Source organism: Hemicordylus capensis, chromosome 4, assembly GCF_027244095.1.
Source record: "Hemicordylus capensis ecotype Gifberg chromosome 4, rHemCap1.1.pri, whole genome shotgun sequence".
In the NCBI taxonomy this organism is placed as follows: Eukaryota; Metazoa; Chordata; class Lepidosauria; order Squamata; family Cordylidae; genus Hemicordylus; species Hemicordylus capensis.
The window spans coordinates 278103816-278129187 of NC_069660.1; the positions used below are offsets into that span (position 1 = coordinate 278103816).

Sequence of the window (25372 nt, forward strand, 5' to 3'; positions counted from 1 at the left end):
CCACAGGAGGGCCTGTCCATTCTTCTGGGATGAAATATTAATAAGATTGTTCACCAATCAGACAACACATGTTGTCTGCCCCCTGCCACCTAGGTATACAGCCAACCTGTCCTGGGTGTACAATATTATGTACACCGCTATTAAGACGAGTTGCCAAAATTGTAGCAAAAATTTTGACATCAGCATTTAGTAATGATATTGGTCTATAGTTTTCACATTGGTGTGAATCCTTTTGTGGCTTTAGCATAAGAGACATGTTTGCCTCATACATCGTATGTGGAAACTCCTGCGCATTTGTGGCTTTCGTAGCCACCTCTGCCAACAGTGGGGCTAGTTAGTCAGAGAATATTTTATACCAATCCGATGGGTAACCATCCTCACCAGGGGCCTTTCTCGATTAATCTTTTAATATTGCTTCTTGAATTTCAGCTCGGGAGATAGGCACAGCAAGGAGTGTAGATTGTGATCCATTAAGGGTCGGCATCTGGATTTTATCCAGGAATTGCTGGATCCCTTCACTATCATGGGACAGGACATGGCTACATAGTGCTGAATAAAACATTCCAAATGCCAAATTAATAGCCTGGTTGTCTGTATGTAATTGCCCATTACTGTCCTTGATGCCTGTTTATGTGGGAGCGATGTTGTATTTGTTTGATCCTATAGGTCAAAAGCTTGCCTGCCTTTTCTCCTGATTCCCAGTATGTTTGCCTAGAGCAAGCTAGGAGAAAGTCAGCCTCCTTGGCATGTATCAGATTTACTTCATACTGTAGCTTCAGGAGGCTAGCATAGGTACAAGGGGATGGGTTGGCATTATACTCAAGCCAAGCTGCTTTGAGTTTCTCTTCAGATTCCTTGTTTCTCTTGAGCTGTGTGTGTGTGTGTGTGTGTGTGTGTGTGTGTGTGTGTGTGTGGCAAAGGCGATAATCCTGCCTTGTGTGTATGCCTTGACATTATGGCTAAGATCATTCAAAACATTTTCTGTGAAATCAATCTATTCTGTCTCAGGAGGGGTAGACTAGATGTCCTATGATGGACTGTTCGGTTTTATCATTCTTTCATCCTGAGTTTTTGTTTTTTTTAATGCTTTGGAATGTTATGAGTTCCAAATACCCATAACTTGGTCTCAAGAAGCAAAGAATGCATAACAGAATAACGTATAACTGGTGCGGCTCAGGATCAGAGGTCATGGCCAGTCTGAAAGCAAAGAGGATTCCTCCTCAGCTCCAAACCTGGCAATCTATTAAGACCACTTTCGGCATTTCAGCAATTTTCCTTCAGAGTCATCCCTTGTGACAAATAATGTAGGAAGGCTTTCACAATTGTAGGAACGGTTCAAACATAACACATCACCATTGAATCTTCCAGACCAGAAAGCAGTCACCCAATCCAGCAGGGATGCTTTTGAAATGGTGGCAGCATAGAAGAGGCAGGAGTTGTCCCCTTGTTGCTCCAATAAGTACAACTCTTCCTATATGTCCAATGGGATGGTGAAGCCGCGAGGTGCTACCAGGTAACTGAGCAGGTGTAACATTCAGATCCTGAAAAACTGAAGTGAACTGATCCATTAGAGAATGCACATGGCAAAACCAGTTGTAGGCCATTCCTGAACATGGGGAAATAGAATGTCTGGTTTGTGCCTTAACAAGCATTTGTAATTCAACGTGTTCCTTACTTACCCGAAATTTCAATGAACTCCGATAGTATTTCTTCATTTCTACTTGATCCGACTACAGTGAAAAACAGAACACAAAGACACTTAGCCAAAAGTCTAGCTGTTAAAACTAGATGCATCTGGCTCAGGGATGCCAGTGGCTGCTATCTATTTCAGTTCACAAACATGAATGTTTTATATACAAGTCACAACATGATTAGTATGGTGCACACAGAGCATATTGCACCCAAAAGTACAGTCATTCTCTGCTTATCCAGATAATTGCTGAAGAGAAGCTCATATACTCATGATATGGCAACACCTGTCTCAAAGTACAAAACTCTGTTTGGGGCAAGTTTTTATACATACATCTGAAACCTAATCCTAGGTTAACCACCTAACATTATGAGGCTATTCACACACGCGTGCAAAATCGGGCTAAGGGAGCCCAGCCTGGTTTTGCACGCATATGTGAACCACTGGGGTCAGGACGATCCTGGTGGCAACCCGCCGGCAAACCCGCCTAAGTAGCCTCCCTTGAAAACATGGTTAAGGGAGGGAGTGCTCCCTTAATCTCATTTTTTTTGCTAGTGTGTCAGCCGCAGCTGCTTGCAGCCATGGCTGACACACTTGGGGAAGTGAATCCCCATAATGCACTGCACACTCCCAAGGTGCATTATTGGAGCTGCGGGGGTGGGGCAATGTGTGTCGGCATGTCCCGGCACCCTGCCCCTCGGAGCTGCTGAGAGCAGCCACTGCTCATCTGGGCAGGCGATTCACCCACCCAAGGAAGGGGAGATTATTATCTGTGGGGAAGGTAGGTTTAACACGCCTTCCCCATAGCCTGCCCATGAGCCCTTCTCACTGCTTGTGAGAAGAGGCTCTACTTGTGGCTAAACCATGTTTAAAGCAATAGGACTTAAACTAGGCACAGCTCACTCACTGAGGTTATTCACATGCATAGCAGAAACCAGGCAGAGAGCCCAGCCCGGTTTCTGCTTCGCATGTGAACCACTGGTCTTGTGCCCGGGCCTGGTGGCTACAAAGTTGCAAACCCACTTATGTAGCCTCCCAATTAAATGAGGTTAGGAGAGTGAGCGTTCTCCTAACCCTCTTTTTCTGCTTGTGTATCAGCCACAGCTTCTTGCAGCCGCAGTGGGCACCCTCGGGCGGGGGGGGGGGGGAGAGGGGATCCCAATTATGCACCATACACTCTCACAGTGCATTACTGGGGCTCTGGGAGGTTGTTCTGCGACAGTGCTTCCCTACACCCGACTCCCGGAGTGGCTGGGCAAGGCACAGTGAGGTGTGGGCGGCTCGCAGGAGAGCGCCCTGCTCACTGGGCAGGCAATCTGCCCGCCCAGCAACATCCCCGTGATCGTCTGCGAGGAGGTAAGTGCTTTCAGGCTTCCTCCCCTCAAAATAGGGTAGCTGTTCTCACCGATTGGGAGAAGGGCTTCATTCTGTTACTTTCAATGGGATATAGTGACAACCAACATTATTTCTTCCATGAAACTCAAGGAGGCATAGGCAATATCCCATATGCAGTTTCCATCCAGGTACTGAACAGACCCAAAACTGCTCAGTTTCAACAAGGCTGCTTCCTCATGCCTTCAGATCTTGTCCTTAGCTACATTAGGGACTATATGTTTGTGGTGAGAGAAGCTCTGTCAAAGGCACATATTCCTTTTAATCATATCATTTGGGGCTCAACAAACTTTTTAGAACACCTGGAAATCCCAACCAACACATTTGATTTACACCTGGAGGTTTTCTAGATGTGAGTAAAGCCCTCTAAGTACAGTGCTTGCAAATACATTGAAGGCAAGTGCTTATGGAGAATCCAAACAGTCCTGCAGACTGCCATTGTCTTTTTTTCTTCTGGGGTCTGACTGGGTGGTCACCAGGGAGGAAGGTTCCTGGCATGATTTCTGTAGCTCCACCTGTTGACCAGTTCTTGATTTCCATGATTGGCCCATCACTTTTCAAACCACTTTTCTAGGAAACTGTTAATCATGAAAAGCAAGAGCTGGCCAGCAGGGGGTGCAGCATGAATTGCGCCAGAAAATGAATTGACCACCTTGTCAGATCTTCAAATTAAAAATAGTGGAACCCTGAGGGAGTGTTTGGATTCTCTGTAAGTGTTTGCATCCACTTTATTTGCAGGCTTGGTACTTAGTGCATTGTACTACCACCTAGAAACTTTCTGCCACCTCCTCCTGGCCATTTCAAATAATAACACTAGCCCACCTGGTATTACTTGAAAGATGTGGAGTCGCTGCAGTGGGTCTGCTTCCCACATTGTTCTAATAACTTTGGAAGTCTGAGGCCAAATGGATGGAGCTGGTGATGCTTCTATTTCCCATGCCAGCATCACCTTTCCCTGGAGTCCGGGAAATACAAGGATGGGAAAGAGACACCTTTCATGTGACCTGGGGCATACAGTGTCCCAAAGTGGGACGAAGACATGCAGTTACAACATCAGAAGAATGTCTTAAGAACAGCCCTGCTAGATCAGGCCCAAGGCCCATCTAGTCCAGCATCCTGTTTCTCACAGTGGCCCACTTGTCTTCTACAAGAAGGACATTAGGAAACAAGAAGACTGAGCAGAAGCCTATGCAGACAGATTGGCCTCCCTCTTAGAATGTTTTAGAGAAGATTAAAGAAGATTAAAACCTCCTGCTTGTGGGTGGGGAGATCCCTGATTTCCCTTTAAACACATTTTTTTCTTTTAAAACACTAACTGATTTAAAACTATTGGAATGGTGCGGCGGAAGAAGGGATACATGACTGCAAATGTAATAATGATCCTTATTTGTAAACAAATGGTTGATGTGATATATTTAAATGCTGGAAACAAGAGTCCCACAGAACAGTCAGTCATGGGAGGATGGGTATGGGCCCATAGGCAGTAACTCAAAACATGCATAAATAGGACTTTAGAAGGTGGATGAATATGCTCTCATTAGCATTAGCACTGTCAACATTGCATCTATTAAGAATGGTGATTAGACATTTATTTTTAAATGGCTCTCCATGGAAGCTGCGAGTAAGGAAGATTATTCAGTTACCAAAGATAGCACATCAGATGTCTCAAAAGAAATGTATCTTTATTCTTCTGCTACTTGTTCCACTGGTCGAACCAAGTCCAACTCTTCACTATACTGAGGCTCTTCTCATGATCGGTGAGAAGAGCCTGGATGGGTTTTACGGGGAGAGCGGGCTTAGCCTGCTCTCCCCACACACGAGCAGGCAGTCTGCTCCGGGCGGCCGAAGTGGCCACCCACATGACTGCCAGCTCCATTACGGAGCCGGCGGGGGCTGGGAGGATTGGGGGCTGTGCCGCCCCCAGAAGCTCCAGCATGACCTGTGCGAGTGCACAGGGCATACTGGAGAGACCTCCGAGCAGGGAGGCTGCTTTTCAGCCTCCCGGTCAGGGGTCTACTCATGAGTTGCCATGGCAATTCACAATCGGAAAGCCTGGGTTAGCGGAGCGCTCGCTCCGCTAACCTGGGGTTATGGGGAGGGCTACTTAAGCGGATGACCCGCTTAAGAACCACCGGGCTCGCAGCCAAGCCCGATGGTTCTCAAAATGGTAGAAAATTGGTCTAGCGGAGGCTGTGAGGCGTGTGAATAGCCTCATTGTCTGTCTCAGTGAACATGTGATTATTCTGTGCTTTATCTCCCACCCTTACTTACTATTATATCTCCACCTTTCACGAATTGTACTCGCGGTTGAAACATCAGCAGATCACAGATGTAGCAGATATCACAAAGGATGTCTACAACGATCCAGTATATCATGTTGCTTGATGTCTGAACTGGGAACACTAAGCGCAGTGGGATGAACCAACAGTTCCAGTTATAAGCAACAGTAACCAAGAACAGCCATAACACATAGCGACGATCTGGAAAAGAAAATATAGGGCCTTGCTCACCATAATATGGGGGTGGTTTGCAGAAGGGGAGTTAGAGCATCTACTTTGGTCTCCACAGACAAGCAGACCCTCTCTTTAGGTCTGCAATCTCAGCACCTAGAAGAACCAGGAAGCCACAGTCTCCATATTTGAGAGCAGGAGAGCTGAGGATCGAAAGAGCTATTCCAGCATGCATTGTGCTATCAGGAGACTGGGAACCCTCATTACATCATCAGCTACCCCCTGATGGGCCGCAAAGGGGCAGAAGGTGGGGCCAGCCCTCCTGAAGGCATTGCAAACAAAGGACCATAGAGTGTGCTCCACAGAGCAGCACATACAGAGATGGCAGCCTCTCTAGCCACAGTTCTCTATCACAAACATGTCCACTAGCTCCCTGGGACTCCTGGAAACAGCAAATGGACCCACATGATCAAAACACCAAGGTAGGACAGCTCCTCTTTCCCTCCTGTCTCAGTAAAGACCAAGGTACAGAAGCTAGGCTGCCCTCATTTGCGCAAGCATTAATAGCTGGGCTTGCTGCCTCCTAACTTCATGTTGATGATTGTGTGCATAGACTTTATGTGTATCTCTCTTTAAACTACTCTTGTTTAAAGAGAGATACGCTTGTGCTGTCTCTGTTAACCTCATTTAGTGGGGGGGTGCGTTAGGCAGGCTAGCCGCTGTGGAACCACCAGGCTCACCTGGTGGTTCTGACAATCAGTAGAAACCGGGCTGGTCCCTTAGCCCGGTTTCTAGTTATTGTGAGAATAGCTTCATAGTTTCATATCCTGGTTTATTGGCTCCAAATAAACCATGGTTTGTGGGCAAGTCCAGCTTCAGACATAATACAAAACCATGGTTTAGTGCAGGGGCAGGCAGTCTGTTCTTAAATTGCAACACACATCATCCTCAGCCACAATTTATTGTCTACCCCCGTTTAGTAAAACAAACCATAGTTTTACATGAGGCCCACTGTCAGAATCCAACCAATGGGCCTCATGTTTCAGGCTGGGGCTGAAGGTGGATCTAGGGCTGAAAAAGCTGACATCTGTTGAGTCAGGTTATTGGGTTGGCATTATAGATCAGGGTTTCTTAACCTTGGGCCCCCAGATGTTCTTAGACTATTTCTTTCTATCTATCTATCTATCTAATTTGTATACTGCCCTAAACTTTCGTCTCTGCGTGGTTTACAATAACATAAAACCAGTTAGAAACATATACAAGAACTTAAAAACAATTTAACAATCTAAAAATAACCAGAAATTAAAACCCAAAAATATTAGGAAGCTGAGAAAGCTTGGGTAAAAAGATGGGTTTTCAGGTGTTTTTTGAAAATTGCCAGAGATGGGGAGGATCATATCTCAGCAGGGAGCGCATTCCACAATCTCGGGGAAGGGACCGAGAAGGCCCATCTCTGTGTAGCCACCAAATGAGTTGGCGGCAACTGGAGACGGACCTCCTCAGATGACCTCAATGGGCGGTGGGGCTTGCAATGAAGAAGACGTTCTCTTAAATACCCAGGGCCTAAGCTGTTTAGGGCTTTGTAAGTTATAACTAGCACCTTGCATTTTGTCCGGAAACCTATTGGCAGCCAGTGTAACTCCATCAGTAAAGGAGTAACATGGTCTCTCCGAGATGACTCAGAGACCAACCTGGCTGCCGCGTTCTGAACCAACTGAAGTTTCCGGACTACGTACAAAGGCAGCCCCACGTAGAGTGCATTACAAAAGTCAAGTCTGGAGGTTACCAACAGATGTACCACTGTTTTGAGGTCATTGATCTCAAGAAATGGGCGCAGCTGGCGTATCAGCCGGAGTTGATAGAAAGTACCCCTGGCCACTGCCTCAACCTGAGAAACCAGGGAGAGGTGTGAATCCAGAAGTACTCCCAGACTGCGAATCTGTTCCTTTTGGGGAAGTGTGACCCCATATAGAACAGGCAGATCAAAATCGTCTCTAGAGTTGTGACCCCGCACAATAAGTACCTCCGTCTTATCTGGATTCAGCTTCAGTTCATTCTCCCTCATCCAACCCATTACTGCTTCCAGGCAGGTATTTAGGGAGAATATGCCAGCTCCTGAAGAATTTGACATGGAGAAGTAGAAGTAGACTACAACTCCCAGAATCCTCAGCTACAATGGCTTTTGCTTGGGGATTATGGGAATTGTAGTCCAACAACATCTGGGGGCCCAAGGTTAAGAAACCCTGTTATAGATGCCTCATTTTATTGAAGAGTGCAGCAAACTGCTAATGCAAACATACAGTAATCTGTATAGCATTTACCCTAAAAGAGTCCTGGTATAAGCAAAGGTCTTTATCAGCCCAGTAACACCGTCAACAATTTCACCATCTCTGTTTGTGAGGAAACATTCTGTGTACCTGTGTATGCATCTATACTGTCTGGTAGTTTTATTTTCTTCATGTACTCTTTCATGGGTGGCCTCTTAAATTTACAGCACAGCATGTTGCAGTAGTGCTCCTCCTCAGGTTTGACTTCTTCAGCTTTTTTCTCATCTTCCTTTTTTTCTTCTTTCTTTTCTTCTTTTGGTGGAGGCTTCTTTTTGGGTGCTAGATAAATTTTTCAAAGAGGTAACATTTAGGATACATTTCTCAAACATATCATACACACACACACACACACACACACACACACACACACACACACACGCAACCTTCTTATTCGTAATCTCTTTCAACAACAACAGTTATGGTGCTTCAGAGAAATCGTAAGAGGAACAAATCAATACTGTTATCATTATGTGTATCTGCCTACACAGTGTATCATTTGTGTTAAGTGTGTGTGTGTGTATGGGGGGGGGGAAATCAGGTCTATAGCCAGCCTAAAAATTTAGGAGCAACTGCCAAAGGAAGTGATGGGAAAAGGAGCTTATCTGGACCTTATCAGTCCTAAGTGCAAGCAACACTCAGTTATTTAAAAATTGTGTATTCATTTGCAAAATATTTAAGGGAGACAAAGATATTTGGGGAGAGGCACACCCTAGTCCCCTGCCCTTGCCTCAGCTACAGGTCTGGAAAAAATGAAATATATTTATCACCCTCACTACATTAACTACATTTTTTGGGTACTCAGGGAGGCAGGTCTCATGATCTTAGCCCGCTCTCCCTGCAGACGATCCCTGCTGCAGCCCTGGGCGGCTGGATTGGCCGCCCACACGATTGCTGGCTTTGTCACGGATCAGGGGCCGCATAGTCCCTGGAAGTTCCCGCATGCTCTGCACGAGTGCACAGAGCATGCTGGAGAGACACCCAAGCCGGGAGGCTGCTTTTAGCCTCCCAGTCGGGGCTCTCCTCATGAGTTGCCGCAGTGCAGAGCCACAGTGTGGCAACACACGATCCGAAAGCCCAGGTTAGCAGAGCACTCGCTCTGCTAACCTGGGCTTAGAGGAGGGGTAGTTAAGCTGGTGACCCGCTTAGGAGAAACCAGGCTCGCCTGCGAGCCCAGTGGTTCTCATGGTCTGGCAAAATTGGGCTAGGCTCCCTTAACCAGATTTTGGCAAATTGTGAGAATAGCCTCAATGTTGTACATTGACTATTTCAAATAAGGTTGATTAGTGAGTGATCAGGCTGGTAAGTGAGTGATCACTATGGTATACCGAGTTTTCCATTGGCAGTTGACTACAGTTGCAGCCTCAGACAATAGATGCCGTCCCTCTGCTCTGGACTACAGCAATTTTTAATAACTAGGGAGACAGAGACTGGGGGATAGAAATGGCACCTTCTCTGCAATTTATTGCCCAAAGCAAAAACATTTTACCCAAAGCATGTTGCTTTCTGGTAAGGCCAGTGCTTGATGTATAACCTTTTACATATACCGCTAACTGGTATGTTAGGGGTATGTCAAACCCATTCATATGACTGACTATCATGTTCAAATGACATTGATGCAAAAGCTAGCCAAAAGGTCATGTGAATTATTTGTTAATTCTTGCAAAGTTGTTAAAAATGTCCCACATTCGTACAGTTTGTTAAGATACATTCTGGGACTTTAGGCTATGTACAGTGATGCTTTTTGAAGGGTAAAGGAAAAGTCATCCTATCATGCTACCATGGCACTTGCCTCAAATCAGCATTGACAACTTGTTACCTTTACAAATGTAATGGGTAATGGAGAAGGGAAGGACTCATTGTTAATGGCCTTTTTATTCTGATCCTACATTCTAACTGTAGCACTTTCCCCTTGAATAGCCAAAACTGACTGGACCATATGGTAAGCAGTTTCAGGTGTAGTGTTCGAAAAGTTAGAAAAGTTCTTGACTTGTATGGCATTGGTGAGAGAGGTACCTCTACACTTATAAGGCTCCAAGTGCAGATATGTGAATGAGCAGCTATTTTTTTATTATGGGAACACTGGCTGGCATCCTGACTAAGGAAGCGCTGATGCAGTGAACAGATCAGAATAACAGTAATTCCAGACTAACAGTATCAGCACACTGGTGGGGCAGGGTTTTTTTACTACCTCCCTCCCCCTGGAAACCTACTGTGCCTCCTGAAATATGTCCCCAAGGATCATGCAGCCCTCAAGCATATTTTTCAGGAGCACTGGTGGGCTTCCTGGGGAAGGAAAGGTGGTTAAAGGTTTCCTGCCCTCAGACTGGTGGTATTAGTCTGGAAAGCTTGTTATTCTAATCCTCTCTCTGCATCAGCACTCCCTTAGTTAGGATGTCAGCCACTAAACAAATGTTTAATATATAAGTTTACAAAAATTAAAACTGTTCTTGCTAGGAGCAGAGCAGTAAGAGCTTGTCACATGCACTATCTAACAGGTGACTCAACAGTCACCCCAAAATGTATACACTTGTCTATTGCATCAGTTTTGGTTATGTGGTATTGGAAACTAGTTCCCGCTTTTCCAAGGTATTGTTTGAAGGACTACAGAAATCTACAAATGAAGTCTGACCAGGGAACATGGCAAGACACAAAAAATGGCCCTGTGCACTGTGCTCTCTAATACCCCTTCAGTTCTCGGAGAAGTTACAGTTTATACACTGCCACATATTTTTATACATTATCCAGGATAATCAAATGCACCAGAATGCAGAAGCAATACTGGTGCAGCCAGGACTAAAAAGCTAACATATTTTAAATGTGCAGCCTCCACTTTCCTTAGCAAACAAAAAATAGACATGCTTCCATTATTCTAATCATTACACTGAATTTGTACAGCTTATTAAATTCAGCTGAAGAATGGATACTGATCTCAGTGAGCTGTAGAATGTGCCAGCTGTACATTTCCTACCATCTATTGTGCAAAGTAAGAAATATAGATTTCTTCTGACAATGTTTAAGTACAGTGGTTAATTAATTTCTGTTGAGAGGCATATCCTGCTGTGGCTTATATAAATCAACATAGCTGGGCTTCTTTAAATGAAACTGGAAACTGGCTTCTATGCCCCCACTCCCCACTTCTATTTTTTAGAAGAAATTCCTTTCCCAGATTCAAAATTAGGCTTTGACCACCCAAACACATATTTGGTTCCAATTAACGCTGCTAAAAAGCATTTTTCTTGGCATCTAAGGAATTAAGGGTAAAGGAAGTTGTTTTATATTTATGATTCCTTAAAAAGTGCCCCCCCCTGCAAAAAAGACTCTGAGGCGAGTCTCACGATCAGTGAGACTCACTGGAAGGGGGTTAGCAGGGAGAGCGGATGATCAAGGCGAGAGCCCTGGGCGGCCGGGGCGGCCATCCACATGACTGCTGGCTCCGTCACGGAGCCGGTGGAGGCTGTGGGGATTGGGGGCCGTACGGCCCCTGGAAGTTCCAGGATGCCCCGCCTGAGCTCTGCTAACCTCGTCTAAGGGAAGGGCTACCTAAGTGGATTTCCCACTTTGAGGACGGATTACCCATGAGCCCGGTGGTTCTCACGCTCGCCCAAAAGCAGGCTAGGCTCCTTTAGCCTGCTTCTGGCCGATCGTGAGAATCTCCTCCCTGTGTTCTGATGGACCCTAGATTCTTTACTGAGGAAATTAGTAATGGTGGACCAGATTCCTTGATCTTCTCCTGCATTGCACAGACACTGAGGAGTACTGAGTGTGCAGAGTGCATTATCAGTTCATATGGGGCAATGATGAGGCCCAGCAGGCTACATAATCTAAGTGGGTGTCCTACAAGATTCTGTCCTAGAATAATCTGTATTTATTCTAAGTTTGCAGATCACATTTGCTAGTTTGCAGATCACATTTTGTGCTAACTGTGGTTCTTTTATGTTCAGTTCTTAAGAAGTTTGTCCCAGTGGGGATCCTATGGGGAGTGTGGGGGGTGGAGTCAGATGGAAAAGGGAGGGAAAGGAGAAGGAGAAAATGGAGTCATTTCTGAGTGAACTCTTAGTTAAATCTACATAAGATTACTTTGTGTTTATGAGGGAAACAGCTATAAAACACAGGTGGTCAGTAGTAGGCATGTCAGTGTGAAAAGAGTTCCACAAAGACAGAACTTTTGAAAATTACTGCTTTAATCATAGCTGGGAAACAACTGGAAGCTTCACACACAAACATATATAAAATGAAATAGGCATGCTACCTGTTCCCTATTTCAAGGAACTGTTCCTTATTTAGGAATAAAATGGAGCCTTCCTTTTCAAGTTAATATGGACTGGAAGTTAGTTCCTTTTTTATTTTTTTATTTTTTTCTAGGCCTTGGGGCTGGATCAGGGACACTGACTGCAGTGGACAGCACACACAATAAGAGGAGGGTGGCTTCACATTGCAGGCCTCTAGAAAGCAGTCTTCAGCTCTCTGGGCCAGATAGCAGATTGGACTGTGGTAAGAATTAAAACTCCCACGAAGCTTTGGAGCCAAGTAGTTCCCCGAGGCTATATAGGCTCAACCACTCACACAGACCTCTCTGTCTCAAAAGTGAAAGGCTGCCTTTGGGCATAATATGAAACTTCAGGTCCAATAGACTCACGGTTCTGCTCCCCCCCTCCCCGCACTGCTCTCCCATCTGAATTTGGACAAAACAGAGAGTTTGGAGCTTCCTTCTTTACTGAAAGACAGCCCCAGCAGCCAGAGCAAGGGAGGAGCTTCTTCCCTCAACTTTGGTTGTAGAAGGGGGAGACTGCGGTGCCAGCTTTTGGATGTAACACTGGCACTATGGAACCGGAGGTACAGGCGGTGGACCTTAATACAAACAGAAGGTACAAACAACAGTTTGGGGAGGGAAACTGCGGGCCCACTTTTTGAGGAAACTGTGGTTGCCCACATCTGGAAGTGCAGTTTCCGAAACTGGAGGTCCCTTCACTTCCGGTTTTGTGTTACATGCGAATGCAGCCAAAATGTTTGTTCTAGTTCTCTTACATAGCCTGTCTTAGCCTGAGGTCTTCTGGGCTTGCCTCTTAAAGAGACAGTATACAACAGAAAAACTCACGAGGAAAAAATGGGAGGTCCCAAATGCTAGAAAATTGAAAGGAGACCTCAAAGTTTTATGAGCCCAGCAAGTTTTGAAATCTGCTGACCTCCGTAAATAAATTATCAAGCAATTTATTTAGCTCTTTCAACAAATGATGAAAAATAAGTTATGCACCATTTCAAAGTTAGTTTGTACATCTTTGAAGTCTCCTTTCTATGTTCCTGAGCAACTTGTGACCCACCAAGCCAAATGCAAACTATTCAACAGCCTACTCCTTTTAGAGTTTAGAGGAGGAGGAGGAGTACAGTTTATAATTCCTATCGGGGACGGTAAAAACAGAAGGGCTTGCAAGTGCCTGACAGGCTACAATTCATGACTGGTGGACTATGACTAAAAACATATAGTTTTCAACCAGTTTGAGGGTCTAACTTACAATACTGATTCTTCATCACCAAGCATTTTCAACGTATGTAAGTGGGGTGCAATCCCCACCTTCAAACCATCTCTCAGGAGTGTATTGTTAATTCTGTAAATAAACTTACTGGCTGTTGGACTCGGTTCAGGGGAGGAGATGACCGGGTCATTCAGCTTTTCTTTATACATAGCTGTCCTTTCTCGCAGCTTTTTGATAATTTCTTGGAGCTGAGCTTGAGCATATTCATTTATGGGGGTTCCTGGTCGCTTATTCTCTGTGCTGTTTAAGGGGGAAGAAAAGATCACAGTTAAGAGCTTTGTAAAATAACAGGCGGAATATACAGTTGCCCCTTAAAATAAGCTGAAGGCATGTAATAAGGATGACACGCAGCCTTGAGTAGGGTGCTGTCAGTCTTAAAACAGTAGTGCAAGCCTAGTGCTGTCTGTCCCATTCATGAAGCAGGGTGTGGAGGCCTCTGTCTAACAGTAAAAGGAGATGATGGGAGGAGATGCTGTGTTAAGCCAACTCCTTCCTCACCTTGTATTGCCTCCACCCATTGCTCCAAGCATGATATGCCTTTCTCCAACTCTGATACTGGAAGCGAGTTGGGAATGGAGAAGAGCAACAGTCTGGAGCAACAGACTGAGAGGAGATAAGGTGGGGTGTAGGATCCAATACCGCTTTTTCATGTGCTTCTCTTACTGTTCAAGTAAAACTCCAGCAATGTGAACAGAGCAGACACATCAAGGAACATATGGCTGCCACCATCATTTCTACTTCAGCCATCAATTAGGCAGCAAAAATGAAAGGCTAGGTTTATTGAGACCCTGGAGGGTTCCATAAGTTCATCTTGTAGGGCTACAAATCTGTGCACGCCTGACTCCAGACAAGCAGTTACAAAGGACTATTCGGCTGACTCTGTGCAAGATAATAGATTTCAAAAGGTGAAGCTTTCTTCATTCCTATGTGACAAGTTGCAGTTGCCAAAAGTCCTTCTGCCTAGCAATTAGAGGTACAGAAACCCAGTCACTTATCTCTCAGCCTAACCTACCTCACAGGGTTGTTGTGAGCGTACATATAACCTTGTACACCGCTCTGGGCTCCTTGAAGGAAGAGCGGGAGCTAAATGTAAAAATAAAATAAATATATCACAATAAACATATAAATCAATTATATAAATGATTTATATAATTATATGATTTATATAATTATATAAATCAATTTAAACAGATTTGATAGTTTGTTGATCAATTGAAATGTCAGTTAAGATTTAAGACTGATAGAAACATAGGAACATAGGAAGCTGCCAAATACTGAGTCAAACCTTTGGTCCATCTAACTCAGTGAGGCAGTTCCCATGATCAATGGGAACCACCGAGAGGGGGTTTGCGAGGAGAGCAGGCTTAGCGTGCTTTCCTCGCAGATGACCCATCAGTCCTTGCAGATGAACCAGCCACCCACATGACTGCTGGCTCCATTACAGAGCCAGTGGGGGCTGGGGAGTTTGGGGGCTGCACGGCCCTCGGAAGCTGCAGCATGCCCTGCATGAGGGCGCAGGGCATGCTGGAGAGACCCCCGAGCCAGGAGGCTGCATTTAGCTTCCCCACTTGGGTTCTCCTTGTGAGTTGCTGTGGTGCAGAGCTGCACCGTGGCTACTCACGATAAAAAAAAAACGAGTTAGCGGAGCGCTCACTCCGCTAACCTTGGCTAAGGGGAGGGTTGTTCTGGCCGGTGACCTGCTTGAGTGCAACCGGGCTCGGCTGCGAGCCCAGTGGTTCTCACGGTCGTCAGAAAGCGGGTTAGGCTCCCTTAGTCCGCTTTTTGGCGACTGTGAGAATTGCCTCAGTATTGTCTACACAGATGGCAGCGGCTTCTCCAAGGTTTGAGGCAGGAGTCTCTTTCAGCCTTCTCTTGGAGATGCCAGGGAGGGAACTTGAAACCTTCTCCATGCAAGTATGCAGGTGCTCTTCTCAGAGCAGCCCTGTCCCCTAAGGGGAATATCTTACAGTGCTCCCACAATTAGTATTCCATTCAGATGCAACCAGGGCAGACCCTGCTTAGCAAAAGGGACAATTCATGTTTGCTACCACAAGACCAGCTCTCCTCCTAGTCTTGTGGTAGCAAGATCAACTTATCTTGAGTTGATCAATCAAGATAAGTTGATCAATTCGGATTAAGATTGTTTGATAGTTGATCAATTCAGGTTTCTTTATTGAGTGATAGCCTGTGCATTTTTGTTCATATGTTGGTTTCCTGTCAGGTTACCTGGTTAGCATTAGGTGGAAGGGGGACTCTGTGTGTGTGTGTGTGTGCGCGCGTACGCACACACACACACATTCAAGATAGATTATTCTGTCAGTTGACAGATGCTGGTTTGATTGCCAGGTTCTGATATTCCTCCACACTTGGAGAATGTGTTTCAAATGAGGGAAAACACAACCCTTATGTAAAAATTAGTTCTTTCTCTGTGAAACTGAGTTATGAGTTACAGTGTATGTTTGAATTGACTCAATACATTAAGTTGTGCTGAGCCTGCAATGAAGCTGCACCCCTTTCTGACCCTCATTCACTAATAATGTGAAAGGAAATCCACTGGGGCATAAGCAAAACAGGACTGAAAGCTGCTGCAAAAGAAAGCCTGTATTTAATTTAAATATTTTTAAGCATGTTAATGTATTTTAAAAGGACATCAAGAATACACTTAAGACCAAAATGGGTGGATCACAAACATATGCTAGATTGGATTTATTTTGGATGAGTAACAAAATATTTAGAATAAAAAAATCTCTAGGGTCTGCAAAACTGAGCACAACAGGAGAAGGGCAAGAGTTTGAGTGATCATCTGAAAAAAAAGTATTGTTCTGCCTCTTGCAATTTTAGAGAAAAATATACTGCTGTACCATAATTGTTGAAATAAAGGCCACAGTGTTCATTATTCCTGGAATGCTGTTTGTATGAAATTAATTTATGCAATGTGCTGAATAGATGAAGGCTCCAGTTCCAATTTACTTTCTTCATTTGTCCTCCACAGATTGCTCAGATAATTTCTCATCTTGACTTTCTCTCCCTATTCCTATGGGTCTTGCCTGAAAGAGGAAGATGTGCATGATCCCCATGGGGAGACAAGTGTCTGCCCACAGAATATTGGTTTTTCCTTCATTCATATAGTCCACTTACAAGGACAGGTTGTTAACAACCAATAATAGGATTAACCACAATCTTCTCGACCCCAGCCATCATATCCCCTCACCCATAAAACATATGTGTTGCCTCTTTGCTCAGTTACCCTTGCTAACTGAGCAAAGAGGTACCTTTTTAAAGTGGCAATTCTCTTATATTTAGCAACTTACTGTCTCTATCCAACCCAAGTACTGCTTCCCTCCCGTGCCTGTTGCTGGTGCCTACCTTATGTTTCTTTTCGGATTGTGAGCTCTCTTGGGACTCGGAATCATCTTATTTGTTGTTTATTTTTCTCTGTAAAGTGCTGAGAGAACTTTTGTTGAAAAGCAGTATATAAATATTTGTAATAATAATGTGAGTGGTTGACATCCTGCAGAAGAGTACGTCAGCCCAGTAGTGTTGTGTTTAGGCAATTTATGAAAGTTGGGCAAACACAAGGTTTACATAGATTGTGTTACACATTGGAAAGAACAAACTTACCCTTGTGTAATGCAATTTGTGCAAATTTTGCATTTATGTAACTAACACAAGTGGCAAAATCGCAACATTACTAGGCTGGTGTGTTCTTGTGCAGTACATCAACCACTAATAATACCAACAATCATCCCTCTTGGTTATTTTAATCCATGCCACTCATCCCCTACCCTAACTAGGTGTGTGCATGGAACCGGTTAAGGCTGTTCAGTTCAAATTTGAACAGAATTCACACAAAACGCCAGTCTGTGAGCTGGTTCGGTAAAACCAGCTGGTGGTTTAGTTCAACCCAGTTTAAGGGCTATACTTGTAAAGGGGAATCCAGTGAGGAGACTCCAAGTAGCTGTGCAGCTTGACAGTCCGGACAGTCCAAGATGGTGTGTTGCGGCGTCCCTGTAGCCTGGCAACTCCATAGCTGCATGGCTGACAGGAGGGGTGGGGCCTTTTTCCTGAGTGGCTGCCAGCAAGAAGTGCCGAAAGCACAGAGCAGCCATGTCCTTGGGAGGATCTGCACCACTGGGGTTTGGAAATGGGAGCAAAACCACAGTTATAGCTGAACTTGCAGTCGGGCAAAATGCTTTGGCGGCAAAACCTCAGTTGTTGGCGGCAAAGCTTAGAGAAAACTGAAGGTCCCAACTGGAGTTTGGCAGGGGGAGTAACAGCAGGAGAGAGGGCATGTCCTCAAATCCAGCCTGTGGCTTCCAGCGGCATCTGGTGGGCCACTGTGCAAAACAGGATGCTGGACTAGATGGGCCTTGGGCCTCTTATGTTCTAAAAACAGAGTTAGCTTCCAGCCCGTAACCATGGTTTCACTCGTTTGGGCATACTACAGCTACAACCTTGGCCAGCTATAACCGTGGTTATAGTGTACATGTGAATCAAGCCAAATTCTTGTTGACAAACTGCTTTTCAGAAACCACATTTTCTTGTATTTGGACATAATAGCAAACTGCTGCTTGTTACACATGGCACCCTTCAGGTGCTCCTCCTTCCTAAGTAGGTGGGAAGGTGAGGGAGGGAATTTGCCAACCCAAGGCTCACCATGGCTCATTGTCATTATGATATACCATGACTTGTTCTGATGTTTGAACCAGGCCATATTTGTGTGTTAAATCAGAAAATCATGATAGATTTTCTGGCTGTTCATTTTATCTTTTGTGGGTGTGATTCCTCATTTATAATACATTGAGACAATCCACCACTGCATGCCAAAGGCCCCCTTTTAAAAAATGAGTCATAGATCAGAATGAGTATATTTTGGGGCAATCCCAATAAAACATACTTATGTAATTTTTTCTGTAATCCATAACCTTTCCAACAGAAATGTGACACTTCTGGGCTCAAACAGTTTAAGATCAAGATCAAGATCAAGATCACGTTTAGATTTAGATCAAGGACCATAACATAAACCTTGTCACTACTTGGCATGGAAGATTTCTCCCTGGGGAGGGAGGTGATGATAGTATTATTCTATACCTATGTAGTGTTACATCATTCCATGCTTTATTGGGTTATTGACTTCCACTGTTCTCTCTCTCATTCTTGCTTTTGTTTGTTTCTCCCCCACCCCCTGCCAACTCCCTCAAATCCCTATTGCTCTTTGGTCATCTTCTAATGAAATGCATGTGTTAATGTTTTCTGTGGCAAAGGAAAAGGACATGTACATCAGCTGTGGAGCTGCACTTTATCTGAACCTGGTAATAAAGACAAATCAGAGTGAACCTGAAAGGCTATCTTAAAGCCTCTTCTGTCAAAATGCTCTTTGACCTCTGTAAGAAGGATTTCTAATTTATCTCTGTTACTCTACTCTACTACTAAATGAAAAAGGGGTTCCCTGTTTATCTGCAGTGAGTGGATGATGTCCTTTCTGCACTATTTGAAATGCAGGTACATGTATGCAAATAAGTAGGGAACATGTTCCTAGTAGCCCTGACCAACTGGAACTCGGGGAGTTCCCGGATGTTTCTCATGTATTTATATATACCTAATTCTCTCTGAATCTTACAGGAGAAGCATACCTGGCATATTAAGGAAGCAGAGGAAAGCAATGGGGCCCACATATGTTTAACCAGGGCCATGTCGCTTTCAGAAAAGGCTAACTTGATACCACCATCAGAGCAGGGTCAGGGAGAATGAGCAGAGCAGTGGAATGGCTACACTCCAATAATAATAATAAAAAATCAATAATGCACACCAGGCACTAGGGATGTGCACGAACTGGTTCAGAGGACCTTTTCTGGATCTCCAAACTGGTTTGGTGGTCCAGCAGTTTGGCCAGTTTGGCAGTGGGGGGTTGCATTTAAGCAGGAGGGAGGCTGCTCTCACCCCCACTCCCACTACATTTCCCCTACTGGCACTGTGCTGAAAATCACTGCTGTGGGGCAGCAACATACCCGCTTGCTGCCCCGGTCAACATCAGACCGGAAGTGGCAGGTGTGCATGCCTGACACTGACTGGGGCAGCAAGAGGATACACTGCAGCCCTGCACCAGTGATTTTTGGGATAGCGCTGGTGGGGGGAATGTGGTGGGATGGGGGGTAAGAACACCCTCCCTCCTGCTTAAAGGTAAGCCCCGTGCACCGCCGAATTGGCCATCTGCTGGTTCGTGCACATCCCTACAAGGCACCCTACCTTTATTAAGGTCAGGGGGTGAAGTGAGGTGGTAGCCTCAGGGGACAGATTAATGGGGCATCAGCAAGGTGGGCAAGATTCTATGTGCTGTTGCCATCAGAGCAGCTCTTCAGGAGCAATCTGACCCTTGCAGGCTTTGCAAAGAGCACCTCTTTTCACACTCCTTGCAAGGCTTACGAGAAGCACGAGGAGAGAAGAGGGGGCTGCTGGCAACCTTTCCTACTTTGTGGCCTCTCTGGTACTTTCAAAGCTTGTAAGGGTATGTTTTAGAAAGTATGTTTTAGAAACCCTGGCTTCCCTCAGGGTTGTGGAGCAAGGCAGCATTTGGCTACCTTGCCTTAGAGGCTGCAATACCTTGGATTATTTTGGTATATTGACCACTTTGCTGCTTAAAGCTTCATATGAATGAAGCTGTGGAACCATCAGTGGTCCTCTGTGACTCATTTACAAAATATTTCTGGGGATAAAGTCAAATCTACTCTGATGTAAAAAGTGCACTGCTTAAGGGCTCTGCACTGGAAGCCCTTAGCTACTATTGACTGCAGCAGCTGGGATGATTTAGTGGATTAACCTCAAGATACAAGGTGTCTGGAGAAGTAATAATCACAACATGCTATCTTGACCTTTCTAATCAATAGAGATGGGACATTCTGATCTGTATGGTAGCTGTTACTTGAGACTTCATGCGTGAGCACTGTAAGATATTCCCCTTAGGGGATGGAGCCGCTCTGCGAAGAGCATCTAGGTTCCAAGTTCCCTCTCTGGCAGGATAGGGCTGAAAGAGATTCCTGCCTGCAACCTTGGAGAAGCTGCTGCCAGTCTGTGTAGACAATACTGAGCTAGATGGACCAATGGTCTGACTTGGTCAGACCATTGCTTCCTATGTTCCTATGATACAGCTATGTTCTATGTTCCTATGATGCAGCTTCCTATGTTCCTATGATACATCCTTTTTTAAAAAGGGGTATTTTCTGGCTACATTGGAGGAGTTGTTAGATCACTCCTTAAAATATGATCTCCAGATCCTGCTTACTTTTGCAATCATAGGCAAGTCTCTATTATGTTTTTTTTAATGCAAGGTACAGGGTACTTGAGTAGATAGCCACCTAATGGTGCAGTGGGGAAGTAACTTGCCTAGGGAGCAAGAGGTTGCTGGTTCAAATCCCCATTGGTATGTTTCCCAAACTATGGGAAACACCTATATTGGGCAGCATCGATATAGGAAGATGCTGATAGGCATAATCTCATACCACACGGGAGATGGCAATGGTAAACCCCTCCTGTCTTCTACCAAAGAAAACCACATGGCTCTGTGGTTGCCAGGAATTGACACCGACTCAACAGCACAACTTTACATAGGGAACATAGAAAGCTGCCATATTCTGATTCAGATCATTGGTCTATCTAGCTCAGTATTGTCTTCACAGACTGGCAGCGGCTTCTCCGAGGTTGCAGGCAGGATTCTCTCTCAGCCCTATCTTGAAGAAACCAGGGAGGGAACTTAGGAACCTTCTGCTCTTCCCAGAGTGGCTCCATCCCTTGAGGGGAATATCTTACAGTGCTCACACTTCATCCCATTCATATGCAACCAGGTTGGACCCTGCTTAGCTAAGGGGACAAGTCATGATTGCTACCACAAGACCAGCTTTCCTCTCCAACTTTACCTTTACTTTACTTGAGTAGATGGCGGCTGAACAACTTTGGGCACTTTTGAATGAAGCAATGAGATCTATTTCACTCTTATTGTCAGTTTGAATTTGGGAGACCAGCAGAAAGTAGAGAATATATATAGCCTGGTTAATGGCTTACGCTGCAAGAAAGACAGGGGAATGTGATCATCTGGCCCTTTCAATGGCTTTAAATACCACTGATCATGGCATCCTTTTGTATTGCCTTTCCAGACTGGAAGGCAGGGGCAGCACTCTATGGTGGCTCCTTTTCTTCTGGAGTGCAGGTTCCAAAGCATGGGAGACAATTTTATTTGTCCTGGGGGTCCGATGGAAACACTAATGGTTGTCTGGTGGGGACTGGGTCTTAGATGTCAGGGATATGGTCTTCCTTGGGGGTAGCCTTGTTCAGCTGTTCCATGGTGCTGGGAGAGGTAGGACTGAGAAGTAGAGGAATCTCTGGCTCCGGATTGAGGGAGCAGCTGGTTGTGGGCTCTCTGGAGTCTCAGTTGAGAGGGTGCCTGACACTACTCATCTTAGGAGTTGTCCTATGGAGTTTGTTCAATACACTATGTGGAATTGTCCTATGCTCTGTATGCAGAGCTGCATTTCAAGATAGTCCAGGAACTTCAGAATGCTGCCACCCTATTGTTAATGGGCACAAACTAACAAATATTTACACCTGCTTTGAGACATCTGCACTGGCTGCCAATGTCTCTGGGTTCAATTTCAGGTGCTGGTTACAATGTCACAGCTGGATCCTGGCTCTTCACCCAGGTTTTTATATGAGAGTATGGTTTTTACTGCTGCTGTCTTGTGTTTTTTGTGTTACTGTTTTATATAAGTTTTAAAACTTTTAAGTAGAGATAAATTATTTTTATATATAATGTCTGTACTTTCTGTATTGTAATTGTGCATTGTTTTAATTATATTGTAAACCACTGGTATTGAATGAAAAGTGGTACAGAAATCAAACAATGAATAAATAAATAAATAATATCAGGAGATGTATCTTCCTGTAACTAACCACCACAACACCTAGTGATGATGTATACAGATCCACAAAGTAAAAGTAGCATGCTCATTTCTCTCCCTTTTTGAGGCATCATGGAATTAATGTTGTATCTTGAAAGTTGTTTCATGCTCCAGTAGGTAGGCTGAATTTAGATGGATGCGACTTTCATTTTACTAGGCAATTCCTCTCTGCTATAATTAATGTAAGCACAGTGATTAATAGCATAATTAATTGCTGGTTTAGTAGCTCCGATTATGTGCCTAAGCAACAATATCACAGCTAATCTTGAGCACGGATAGATTGTGGGCAAGCTAAAGTAAACCATCCATCACCATTTAGGCCTTCACATTATTTATTTCCAAAGCATTATCTAATCAAAAGAAATCTCCTAATACAGGACTGCTCAACTTGTAACCCACCAACATGAACATAGCCCTCCAGCCACTTAGTGCCGGCGCCAGTCTGCCAAGGGCATGGCAGCCACCTCTGTTTCTGAGAAGTGTATCAAGCCACTGGTGGGCTCCTGATTTAGTTAAAAAAAAAAGAACCAAGAGCCCAACTTCAGCCTTAATAATAGTCCTTTCATTGAACTGAACTGCCTGCAAGCAACAGGCAGGCAGTTGGTGTTGAATAGTCTACAAGCAATTCATTTTCTGTCACAAGTCTGAGGAGCCAGCCCACAACCAGCAGTGTTATTGAACAATTTGGAACCCTATTGGCCTTTTGTATCACCTGATTCCAGTTGGTTAATCACTGCAGTACTGCCCTTTGCCCACTACAGTGATGGTGCTGTAGAGCAACAGAGATGAGGCTAGATCAGGCCTGCTCAACTTAAGCCTCCCACCCCGCCAGCTGTTTTTGGACTACAACTCTCAAAATTCCCAGCCACAGTGGCCAGTAGCCAGGGATTATGGGAGCTGTAGGCCAACATCTGCAGGAGGGCCAAAGTTGAGCAGCCCTGGTCTAGAACAGGGATTCTCAGTGTTGGGTCCCCAGATGTTATTGGATTTCAACTCCCATAATCCCCAGCCAAAGGCCACTGGGCCCGGGGATTATGGAAGTTGAAGTCCAATAACATTTGGGGACCCAACACTGAGAACCCTTGGTCTAGACGGTCCATCCTTCAGCTAGTTGTCATAGTAACACAGGGAGTAAGGTCCCTGGTGCCACTTCTTGAGTCATCATTGAGGTATTCTTGAGGTATCATTACAAAAGAAAATGAAGACTGCATATAAACCATCTCTATATATAATACTTGTAAACGTACCTTTCACTAATCTCATGTGTGGCAGCTCTCGCGAGACTTTGCGAACACGCTGCCAATTAGTGACGGGCACAGGCAGCCCAGCCGGCCACAAAGGAGAAGTGGTCACCGCCAGGCGGGTTGAGGAGAAGCGGCTGCCACCGAGCCAGCCAAGGACAAGCGGCAGCTGCCGAGCCGGCTGAGTTGAAGCAGTGGCCGTCAGCCCGGCTGAGGAAAAGCGGCGGCTGCCGGGTGAGATGAGGAGAAGCAGCCGCCAAGGGAAAACTTGGAGTGCAGATGCTCTGCACCAGGTCAGCTTGTTACCGAATAAAGTATCAAATGTGTTATAAATTCCAGAGAGGTAGCCGTATTAATTAATCTTGCACCAGAACTACAAAAAGTTGATTGCACTGCGGGTAACTATTTGCTTTATACATAATAATCTGGATAATGGGATCCAGTTTATAAAAGATTATGCCACAATAAATTTGTAAGCATTTAAGGTGCCATTGGACCCTTTATTGCATGCTATGTCAACTTTTAGCCACAGTTCAAATTCCACTGAATGCATGTGTGACTTATAAGATATTTATGCTGCTATGATAAATGGTTTGTGATGGAGGTTTCCTTCCCAGTTGACTTAATCTGTCTGATACAACAGGTGGTGAATCCTTTAATCTTCATTACAGAACTTCCTAAAGAGAACACAACTCTGCTTCAGTGCAATGCATACACTAGTCCAACCTGGATATCCAATTAAACTCTCAATAAGATTTTATTTTAATTACTAATTCTGTGACATGAAGAAGGTAAGATAAAGTATGAAGTATATAAACAAGAGCAACACATTTTCCAATTTCTCTCATTCTGATGAAGGTGGTAACACAAAGGTGAAACTCCATTGTGCTTCTAAAGGTGTATTTTAAAATGCCTAATTATTTCCAAAATGATTTACTAACAGAAAAAGTGAGAAACAGTGAATTACAAGATTCTCACTTTTCACAGAAACCTAGATAAGTTATGCCACAAGGTTTTTCTGTTAATAAGGGATTAACCTTGTTTTATCTGAAATATCTTTAATGAGTCTTCTAGGAATAATACACAAATGCAGTCTATCGCTTCAAACACTTGCAAGATCCTAATAATTTAAACATGCATAGCAATTATTTCCAGGTAGGAAATTTTCAGTCAGATTGTAACTTCTAGACTGGAGAGAGCTGGCTGCTATATATGATAACAGCTCAATAAAACCCGGTAAAAATTTTCATTTTTTTTAAAGATTGAAAAGGTGCTGCCTGGATTATGAGAAACCATGCAATACCAAGAGTTTGAATCTTTCAAGACTTTTAAAATACTCTCCCATAGTTTTCCTGTGATTGTTCCAATGGAGAAGCAACGATCTGAAGGTTCATGTAAGGACCCACCCCAGACTCCAACTTGGAGGAGGGCCTATCAGAGGAGGAGGAGGAAGAGGAGGTGGCCTAACTGAGCCTCCAGCCCTGAAGAAAGTCCTCTAACAGACCCTGGGTTTGAAGCCCCTCTTGTAGTTGCCCCCTTAGAAGAGTCTTGGAGAAAGAAAGACACCAGCAACAGCCACTGGAGGGATGCTTGGGATTGGATAGGCCAGCTGCTCTCCCCCTGCTTAAAAAAGATAATCACCATTTTTAAAAGGTGCCTCTTTGTTTGCTTAGTTAGCAGGGACTGTTTAGGACTCTTTAGAAAACATATTTGCATACAACTAAAGTGCATGTATGTGGGAAGCAGGATGACCCTTGCTGGCCTTCCCTCCATTTATTCAGGTCATCTACAGA

The 25372-nt window shown here is 44.6% G+C and overlaps 1 protein-coding gene across 1 annotated transcript in view; it reads right to left on the reverse strand.

The window, feature by feature from the left end:
• Positions 1-25372, reverse strand: part of CNGB3 (cyclic nucleotide gated channel subunit beta 3) — a 190223-nt gene that overhangs the window by 54861 nt on the left and 109990 nt on the right. The window contains exons 4-7 of the mRNA XM_053313409.1: positions 13479-13630; positions 7950-8138; positions 5354-5562; positions 1680-1730 (exon numbers count right to left, since the gene is read on the reverse strand). Of these exons, the coding sequence (XP_053169384.1) occupies positions 1680-1730; positions 5354-5562; positions 7950-8138; positions 13479-13630 (601 nt within the window). The remainder of the gene's footprint in view (positions 1-1679; positions 1731-5353; positions 5563-7949; positions 8139-13478; positions 13631-25372) is intronic.